We start from the raw sequence: 10,537 nt of genomic DNA, 5'->3' as shown, positions 1-10,537 counted from the left end.
GGAGGTGCCTTAAGATACAATCTTACAGTCGTATCTGTTTACGATACAATGTTACAATTGTATCCATTCTAAGATACAATCCTCCTTGGTGGAGGTGTCCAATTTAGGTAACTGCCTGTTGTTTTCCCCATGAGGGCCACTACTACTTGAGAAAAATCACTCATTCAGCAACTTTAAGCAGGGAGCGTTAATAAACTTGAATACACTTCGCATTCAGCTTCTTTCCAGTGATGGGCTCAATAAATCGACTCTGTTTCTCTTGCAGATTGTAAAAGCATTAGAACATTTACACAGTAAGCTCTCTGTTATCCATCGAGGTAAGCATATGTAGAGCTGTCTTGGCAGTTGCTTTCGCTAAGTTTGTTTCTTTTTCCTGGTGTCTCCTTTCCTCTCCCACTCTCCCCTGAGCATATGGGGGTGGGGATGAGCTAGGCAGAAGAGCTAAAGGGTTTTCCTTTGGGATTGTAGGAAAAAAATGTAAGTAGTTATGTTACTTTCTTATTACTGTAACAAATCACTCGACACAATCAACTGATGAAGAGGAAAGCTTATTTTGGATCAGTCTGGAGTTTACTAGTCTTGTTGCTTTTTTGGCCAGTGGTGAGGTGATGCGAGATGGTGGGACCATGATGTAGAGGAAGTTCATTCACCTGATGGCCAGGAAAGAACTAGAGATGATGTGATAGGCATCCCATAATCCTCCTCAAGGGCCGGATGACCTAAAACATCTCTCCAAGTCCCACCTGGAGGTTTCAGCCTCACCCAGTAGGGCTAAGTAGGGACTAAGCTTGTGTAGCACGTGGGCTTTTGGAAGACGTTTATAAGATTTAGGCTGTAAGCCGGGGCCATTCTTTTACCTTGGCTGAGAATATAAGAACAAATGAATTTTGTATTATACCTAAATTAAATAGAAACTCACCAAGGAGAGCTATGGAAAGCATTGAGAACTTGAAAGTACCTGAGAGAAAGCCCCAGCTTGTACTGGGCCTCCAGCAGGAGGAGGTGATTAGAAAAGAATAGTCACATGACAAATCAGAACCTGTATCTTCACAAGATGCCCAGATGTGTCTGTGTGAGTGTAATGTGGAAATTTATAAAACAAAGCAGAGCCTTTCCAGGCTGTAGGAAGTGGGAAAACAATGACTTTATCTCTTTTTTTTTTTGTTTGTTCGTTGCTTCCTTTTCCTCACCCTTCCTCTTCTTCTGTTAGCTCTTGATTTTTTATTAATTTTTATTTGTGTGAGTGCATGCGTATGTGCGTGTGTGCATGTGTGTATGTGTGTCTTTCTCACGCACACGTGTATGTGGGTGTGCTCACCATGCACACACGTGGAGAAGGATGTCAGGTTCTTGCTCTGTCACACCCTGCCTCATTTCTTTGAGACAGGATCTTGCATAGAAGCAGCAAGCAAACCCCAGTGATTCTCTTGTCACCCCACAGAACTGGGCCAGTGGTGTGCATGACCATGGCTAGCTTTTAATGTGGGTTCTAGGGATTAAACTCAGGTCCCTCATGTTTGTACATTGTGTGTGTGTGTGTGTGTTTGTGTGTGTGTATGTATGTATGCCCAGCCATCCTCAGCTCTGTTATATCTCCATCCAGTTCCTCATCAATTTCATCTATTCACCCACCCTTGTCTATTCATTTATCTCATACAATCATTCTTTTCAGTTTTGTTTTTAGGTGTATGTGTGTGCTTATGTTTGTATGTGTCTATGCCACATTAGTGCTGTTCCCACAGAGGCCAGAAGAGGGCGTTGGAACTCCTGGAACTAGTGCTACAGACTTGTCATCTGCCTGATGTGGTTGCTGGGGCCTGAGCTTGGGTCCTCTAGAAGAACAGCAGGTTCCCTAGCTGCTGAGGCATCTCTGTAGCCTCTAAAGTCACCTTTAGTACAGATGCTTTTAGTAACATTAAGAAGACCTAAGAGTCATCTAGGAAAAATCTATCCTATAAAAATTCTATGTAGGGATTTTCAATAAAGGGTTAACTAGAAAAACTTTAACCAAACATCCTGGAACTAGGCAAGTACCATAAATGGAAGTAGTATCAAGAAAAAAAAAAAAAAAAAAAAAAAAAAGAGGAGTTCATTATTGCTGGAAGGTTCTAGACACGGATAGCTTGCACTTTGTACATTAAGTGTGTTTTTGAGGGAATTAATAAAGCTATGGGTAATTCCTAAACTGTGAACTTGGATATGATGTAAATTGCCCCGTACAGTGTACCTGCCTTTGCGAGCGTTATTTGGTAGCAGTAAAGCTGGGGAAGATAAGATCATGGGGCATAAGCAGGAAGCGAGCTAGAGATAAGAACAAGTGTGCAGATCATCTGGAGGTGAAGAAGTCGTTTGAACTTTTTTCTTCGAAATATTAAAATATAATTTTTTAGTTAGAGCATATACAAAGCTATGGGAATAATAAAATGATGTCTGGCATGCCATCCGGTTTAAGAGAAAAATAGTAAGGGGATTACTTAAAATATATTATTATTTTATTATATTTTTTATGAGACAGGGTTTCTTTTAGCCCAGGATGCTCTCAGACTTGCTATGTAGCTAAAAGATCCTCCTGCCTTTGTCTCTGAAGTACTAGGGTTGCAGGCCTGTGTCGTCACATCTGGCTGAAGAACTAACTTTAGAATAAACTTATTCTTTTTATTCATCTGTGGAAAGAGTCTCAGAGGGCACCCGTTAAGTGGCCTCTCTTGTTTCATCACCACTAGAGAACAACAGTTCATCTCTTGGTGTTCGTCAGTGGGTAGGTTATGTGTTGCTAACCCGAATGGTTCACTTATCACCTTCTTCAGTGACCTGCCCATGTTTGAGCATGGCCCAGTTTATAACGTTTTACACTCGGGTGGTCTCTGATGAGTCTCTTAGAGAGGTGTCCATCAAAATGGGTTACTGTGACCGCACTTGGCATATTGTTGTGTTACTCTTTGCTTTTTCATTCTTCAGCTTCGGACTTTTACTCGAGGTATTCAGTAGAGCATGGTGTGTGTGGTGTGTATGTTGTGTGTGTGTGTGTGTGTGTAATGTGTATGTGTACCCAATATGAGTGTGGGTGCTTGCCTGCCACTGTTTCCTTGTAGAGGTCAAAGGGCAATCTTAGGTGTTGGTCTTTGCCTTCTACCTCATTTGAGACAGTACCATGTTGGTCATTGCTGTGTACAGCATGTTAGCTGACCCCTGAGCTCCTGGGGAGTGTCTTATCTGTGCCTCCCTTCTCCATACAAAAATGGCTGGGATTACGCACGCACGCACGCACGCACGCACGCACACACACTACACGGGGTTTTTTTCACAGGTGCTGAGTATTTGAACTCAGGTTACCATGCTTGGATGACAAATGCTTTTTTACCTATTGAGCCATCTTCCCAGCCCTCATAGATCACTTTGGTTTGGTAATAGTATTTTTTTTTTTTTCTTTTTAAAATTCTTACTCCACGTGCGGAAGCAATGAAATAAGATAAGCAGAGGAGACAGGTTTTCCCATTTTGAGGTTCACAGTCCTGAAAGACACAGACAAAGCGTGAAGAATTAAAAACCCAACTGGAGAGGAGCACGCTGCATGCAGCTGTGACATTTGGATCGGTGGTGACATTTGTGTTAGGGCAGCTTGGCAAAGACAGCCCTGAAAGGCAAGTGGAGAGCCCTCTAGTGGTGAAGAAGTAACTTTCCATTCTTTCCTGCAGATGTCAAGCCTTCTAATGTGCTCATTAACACACTGGGCCAAGTGAAGATGTGTGACTTTGGAATCAGTGGCTACCTGGTCGACTCTGTTGCTAAAACGATCGATGCCGGTTGCAAACCTTACATGGCTGTAAGTACCAGCATGCAGCGCGCGTACGTACATGCGTGCGTGCGCGCGTGCGTGCGCATACCTGCATGCGCATGAATGTCTGAGACGTGCACCTGCATGCAAAACCAGGCAAGAAAGTAAGAAATGCATGCCAATGATGGAGAATTGGGATGAGCCTCAGATTTGAGGAAAAAATCTGCCTTGTGTCATTTTCTTTAAGGTCTTATGTCAGAAATCATTATCACCTGCTCCAAATATTGTCGACATCCTTTGAGGTTGCTGTAACAAAATACCATAAACTGGACACCTTACAGAGCACAGTTTGTTTGTTTTTTTTAAATGAGTTTTTTTTTTTTTTTTTTTTTTTTTATATGGGAAGTCCAAGATCAAGATATTGAAAGACTCAGGCTGTGGTGAGGGCCTGCCTCTCTGCCTTATTTGAGGCTCCTGGTTGCATCCTCAAGTGCTGGAGGGAGCAGGGGATCTCTCCAAGGCTTCTTTTATGAGGATAATAACCCCCATTCATGAGGAACTTATCCCAAATCCATAGTCGTCTTACAGAGATAAGACTTCCTGTTATGGTCACAGGTGGGATAAGGTTTTTCTTTCTTTTTTTTTTTTTTTTTTTTAAATTATGTTATTTATATGAGTACATGTAGCTATCTTCAGACACACCAGAAGAGGGCATCGGATCCCATTACAGATGGTCGTGAGCCACCATGTGGTTGCTGGGAATGGAACTCAGGACCTCTGGAAGAACAGTCAGAGCTCTTAACCGCTGAGCCATCTCTCCAGCCCCCATGTGATATGTTTTTAACATGTGCATTTTGGGATGACACAAAGGTGCAAACCATAGCATGTATATGGCCTTTCGGAATTAACTCAAAGGGCCATATTATTTGAAAATACATGTAAGTACTGGGCACTGGCACTCAGTTTTACACACTGACTCCCACTTGAGTATTCGCTTGATCGCTAAGGATAGAAGACTATGGGGAGCTTAAATGACCCACACAAGGCACAAGGCAGTTCTGGTCATCACAGAACGCCCAACTGGAGGAATGAATTTATCTTGGAAGGGACTTGCGTTTCTGATCGAAAACTTCTTGCCCATGTTTGAATAAAATCCCCGAGGTCTCTTAACATCAGACAGTAGCTATGAACGTCTGCAGGCTTTGGTGAGTTTTGAGCTGTTGATATTTTTTTTTTTTACCAGGGATAATTGTAATGGATAGAGGGGCTTTTGAATGTGTACCTTTGTTCCTCTTAAGGCGATTAAACTTCGTTATGGGGTATCTGAATTCATTCCTACCTCTAAGAAAAGACCAATATAAAAAAGGATAGCCCTGTGGAGACATTTCATAACTTGTGATTAGCCGGTCTTTTGGCCCGGGAGGCACGTCAACAGAGTCAAATAACTCATATGGCAAGTGGTGCCGTCTCCTCGCAAGTCTTTATTGAGCTACATAGCATTGCAGGTGTCTTTCTGTTTCTTAGCTGTCTGTCTCCTTTGCAGCCTGAACGAATAAATCCAGAGCTCAACCAGAAGGGGTACAGTGTGAAGTCTGACATTTGGAGTCTGGGCATCACCATGGTAACATATGATTATCATTGTGGGCTATGAAGTTCTGAGTGCAAACCTGGGTGGGGCGGGGCCTTGGGGACCCAGAAGCAAATGTCCTTGATATCACACTTGGGTACCCTTTCCTGTCTGAGATGGCAGGGCATTTTCCAGGACTGATTGTCTGCAGTATTGTACAGTGGAAACCATACAGTGAGATCTGGCAGTCCAAATCTTCCCCCCTTTTCTGACTTTTACTAGTCATCTGACCTTCAAAAACTCATGTATTCTCACTGACGATCTTTCTGTAGAAAAGGGATAAATAGAATTTTTGTAGTTTAAATTAAATGATTAGGATCAAGACAGGAAGCTTAAGTTACAAAACCAGGACAACAAAACAAACAAAACAAAACAAAACAAAAACAGCAACCCCTCCCCCACCCCCATGCTAATGTGTGTGGTCTCTGAGAGGCCAAACATACTAGATTGTCTATTTTATTTTAATATTTGAGACCCGATCTCATGCAGCCCGTGATTGGCGTCAAAATCTATATGTAGCTCAGGATGGCCTTGAACTTCTGATCCTCCTCTCCCAAAGTCCTAGGATTGCTCACTTTGCTGCCATGCTAGGGATGGACCCCTGGATTCAGAGCTGCTACGCAGGCACTCTGCTAACTGGGCAGTGTCCCGAGCTCTGCACCAGTTTCATGGTGGAAGTTTTGGATGTTGAAGTTAGATCTATCCTCGGAACATGATAATGGATAGTGTACTTTCCCAAGCACAGTCCTATGGCTGCACAGCCAGTGCCTTATCTGTAACCTCTGTGACTGCACGCTTTCAGTATATCTCTGAGGTCTGGAATTACCCACTGTGGTCCTGGCTACTGCCCAGGACCAGCAGCTGATTATATCCAGTGAGTTGTTCCATGTCCCTGCCCAGAAAACATGTGATTCTGTAACAGCAGAGTGGCCTTTACCCAAGTCCAAAAAAAGATCAGTCATTTGGTCCTGGGTAATTTTTTTTTTTTTTAAATTTTCCATTTCACCAAGAGGCCTGTAGGTGGCAGCACAGTGCTGCCAAAGTCTTTCAGCATTCCTATTCTGGCCAGATACTTGAAAAACTGGTTGTTTCCTGTGTTGAACTTCAATGCTCTTAGGTGATAAGTTTTTATGAAATAGGTCCGGGTGTTATCAAGGGACTCATTTATTTAGTTAGCTTTAAATGTCTGTCACTGGTAAGACAATATTTAAAAATGTAGCTAGCACTAAGATTTTGAGAGAACGGGTTATTAGCTTGGTTTTCTTACCTAATTAGACTTGAGCTTCATCTCTAGTTCCCCTTAAAAACAAACAAACAAACAAAAACAAAACAAAACAAAAACCACAGCTGCTTCCTAGTGAGCGTTTATTAAATGGTTGCCCCGCTTCCTCCTTTTAGATTGAGCTGGCCATCCTTCGGTTTCCCTATGATTCTTGGGGAACGCCCTTCCAGCAGCTAAAACAGGTGGTAGAAGAGCCCTCTCCACAGCTCCCAGCAGACAAGTTCTCCGCGGACTTTGTTGACTTTACCTCACAGTGGTAAGAGAACCCCGCACCCACAGATCTATGCCAAAGACAAGTCGCTCTCATGACTCTCCTCCGTGCAGTATGACCCATCCCATACGCTCATTCCAGAAGCATCCATGGAGCACGTCCTCTGTGCTGCAGAACATAGCCTTTGCCTCTATTCCCAGGAGCAAGGCTAGTACGGAAACTCACTCGAGCCAATATTTCTTTGAAAGCATTGTGACTGGCAAGACCAGGTAGAGTGATAGTCATAAGTATTTGAAGGATGCAAATCCAGATGGGATTTTTGTTTTGTTTTGTTTTTGAGGAAATAAATCCTGAGCTGAGGCCAGGAGAGGCATTTCCCTAACTAAGGTGAGTCAGGAAGGAGAGGTGTTCCCATCGGAAGGATTGTACCACATTATATCACCAAAGCAAGAAAGACCTCTCCGAGACCTTGTGATGGGCAGTTAGTTTAACTTTCACCTTCAAGCAATCTGGAGTCTCTGTTGTTTAGAACAAGTTGGCCTGTGGGCAATCTGTGGGGGATTGTTTTGACTATGTTAATTGATATGCAAGGATCTAGCTTAAAAGGGAATGACGGAAGCCATTCCGTGGGTTTGGCTCCAGGACTGTAGGAGGGAGAAATGGAGCTACATACTCAAAGTGCGCATGCGTTCGTTCGTTTCTCTCTGCTCTTGACGGTGAATGCGGTGTGACAAGGTTTAAGTTACCACTGACTTGACTTCCTGCTATACTGGACTATACTCTAGAATTGTGAGCCGAGGTAAATTATTTCTTTTTTAAGTCACGTTCTATCAGGATATTTTATTCCAGAAACAGCTGTAAGGAGTTGGCTGTCGATTACGGCGTAGAGACAAAGTTTAGCAAGGCTTACTAGAAGGCTAAGGGTGGGGGATAGATGGAAAGATTCATTGAGATTGAGAAGATTGTGGGACATTCAGGAATGTTTCCCGGATGCTTACAAGTCCTGCAGAACTTTGCCTTCTGCAGAACCCATTCTTGAATGTGGATGGGCTAGCCCGGGTGGGCATAATAGGTACTGCTGGGGGTTTGGAGACAAATCCAAAGAGGGTTGGAGCACGGAGAGAGAAGGAAATGACTAGTATAGTCTGGAGGGATAAAAGAGGACCTAACACCTCCCAGATACTCACATGATTTCTGTCTAGACGATGGCCATGATGCTTAGCGTCATAACGTGATGGTAGCGGCAGCCGCGGATGCAGCTGGGAGGAGGATGTCCAGAGTACAGCCCGAAATGGAACCGAGTTAGTTTAGATGGCTATCCTGTGAAAGCAGATGGAAGTCGAGAGAGAGTGGGTGGGTCAGAGCTGGCTCTGGTCCCAACTGTGTCTCTTGGAGGGAGCCATTCCCGACCATACTTACCACTGTGAATTGACCTAGACCTGGGAAGGCCCCCGAGGCCCCCTGGACTGGTACCTGGTGCTCACCCCTCCGGCTTCCCCAACCTGGTGCTTTCCCTTGGTGTTTTACAAGGCTGTCGTGGTGGCTTATTCTGAGTTTTCATTTTGGCTGAAAGACCAGAGAGAGCTTGTGTACTGGGCTCTAGGCCAGTGTTGTTGGGCGGCTTTAATAAAAATGCACCCTCCCCTCTCCAGTCTCCTGAAGTGCCTCCTGTTTTCCTAGAGTGATTTGTGTGAGCGAAGGGGTTTGTGTGGTCTGCCACGTTGAAATTGGGTCACGATTTTGCTTTTTTGATTAAAAAAAAAACTTGACCGTTTGTGTTTTTTTATTTTGTGTCACTTTCTCCCTCTTTTATCCTCAAGTGTTTAAAGGTCACGTGAGTCACGGCGCATGGTGGACTCCCAAGAGTCCTCAGGAGAGGATCCTCTGTAAGGAAGTGTCTTCAAGCTTCCCTTTCTATTGTTCTTCTCTTCCCTTCTCCAAGGATTCTGGGTATTTCATGAAGCTTTGGGATGAAGGCAGCAGGTGTGAATGCAAGTAGCTCACTCTCTGCTCTCCTTCCTCGTTCACTGGTCAATCTCTGGCTAAGTTTTCCCGAGTGCTGACCCCTGAGCCCTACCGTCAGCAGCACAGGCATTTCCCCAAGTTTACAACCTTAGCAAACTCCCCATGCAATCTCTCGGCATATGGTGAGAACCTGGGGTTAGCTGTCAATTCTGTGAACCTGCCTTCAGCTGCTGAGCCTTCCAGAATGCTTCTCAGATGCAAGGGCTCTAACATCATTCAGTTATTTTTTTTCTGTATCAAACTGCTTTTTGTTCTCTCTCTCTTATTTAGATTTTTTTTTTTCTTCAAAGAATCAAAACATTGAAACGTTTTACAAATATTTATAAAAATAGTGTTAGGGCCGAAGAGAGTAGGACAACTGCCCAGCCTGTTTGAGGCTCTGAGTTCTATCCCCAGTATACAAAAAAAAACAAGACTTTGAGAGATGAACATGTTCTAACTTTAATGTATGTGTATATGTGGGGAGAGTCCAGGTACCTGTGTTATTGTCTTTCTATAATGCCCATACTGTACCTACCTCCCCCATGGCTCTCAGAATTCTCATGGCTGTTTCTCTGGGAATGGCTTTTCTTGATCCTTTCCTCTGAATTTTAGCCCCAGATACCATAGTTTATTTATGTAAATATTTTGGGCTATTGGCAACTTGTGGGTTCCCTGTAACTGGTAGAAGTCTGGAAATCTTGATATCTCTAAGTCGCTTCATTTGCATACAACATAGCAGCCTGTCTCTTTTATGGAGTTCATTAAAAATATGTCAGTCTAGAAGCTGTCAAAGGACAGATCCTTTTAAAAGTTTTTACAAAAGGTTTGTTTTATTATTTATTTATTTATTCATTATTTTTTATGGGTCTGCATATGCACCTGAGTGTATGTTTGTATACCATATATGTGTGCAGAAGCCCATGGAAGCCAGAAGAGGGTATCAGATCCTTCAAAATTATGCTTACAGGCTGTTGTGCCCTACCATGTGGGTGCTGGGAACTGAACCTGGGTCCTCTGTGAGAGTAACCACTGGGTCTGGCCCCATAGACCTCCTCAGAGTGTTCAGGATTGCTTGTTTTGGAATTGGATTCTAAAGAATTGACCATGCAAAGGAGGGATTTTTCTTTATCATTGTGGAGATTGGGCAACACCAGAATAGAGCCAGTTTGGCAGTTCTGAGCATCCTTGTGTATCCTTGGTTGGACTTCAGGACAGCAGGACCATCTGTAGTTGCTTGGTCGGTAATGCTTTCGCCCACTATACTCTAAACCACCACAGTGTTTGCTGTGATACTGAGAATGAACATAACATTGGGTTGAAACTATCTGAGTTTTTGCACTGACACATACACACGCCTTTTATATATTATGGGTGCCTTGGACCTTTATAGAGATGTCTTAGTTAGGATTTTACTGCTGTGAACAGACACCATGACCAAGACAACTCTTATAAGGACAACAATTAGTTGGGGCTGGCTTACACATTCAGAGGTTCAGTCCATTATCATCAAGGTGGGAGTATGGCAGTGTCCAGGCAGGCATAGTACAGGAGGAGCTGAGAGTTCTACATCTTCATCTGAAGGCTGCTAGGAGAAGATTGGACAGGCAGCTAGGATGAGGGTTTTAGAGCCCACAA

The 10,537-nt window shown here is 43.5% G+C and overlaps 1 protein-coding gene across 4 annotated transcripts in view; it reads left to right on the top strand.

Moving 5' to 3' along the window:
* The window catches only part of Map2k6 (mitogen-activated protein kinase kinase 6), a 130,983-nt gene that overhangs the window by 98,046 nt on the left and 22,400 nt on the right, over window positions 1-10,537 (top strand). For all 4 annotated transcript variants that reach the window (XM_034506044.2, XM_076935536.1, XM_034506045.2 and 1 more), the window contains 4 exons: window positions 266-317; window positions 3,696-3,823; window positions 5,319-5,396; window positions 6,801-6,940. In XM_034506044.2, coding sequence (XP_034361935.1) covers window positions 266-317; window positions 3,696-3,823; window positions 5,319-5,396; window positions 6,801-6,940 — 398 coding nt within the window. The remainder of the gene's footprint in view (window positions 1-265; window positions 318-3,695; window positions 3,824-5,318; window positions 5,397-6,800; window positions 6,941-10,537) is intronic.

The sequence above is a fragment of the Arvicanthis niloticus genome, chromosome 6 (genome assembly GCF_011762505.2).
Source record: "Arvicanthis niloticus isolate mArvNil1 chromosome 6, mArvNil1.pat.X, whole genome shotgun sequence".
In the NCBI taxonomy this organism is placed as follows: Eukaryota; Metazoa; Chordata; class Mammalia; order Rodentia; family Muridae; genus Arvicanthis; species Arvicanthis niloticus.
This window is presented reverse-complemented; position numbering and strand designations above follow the sequence as displayed.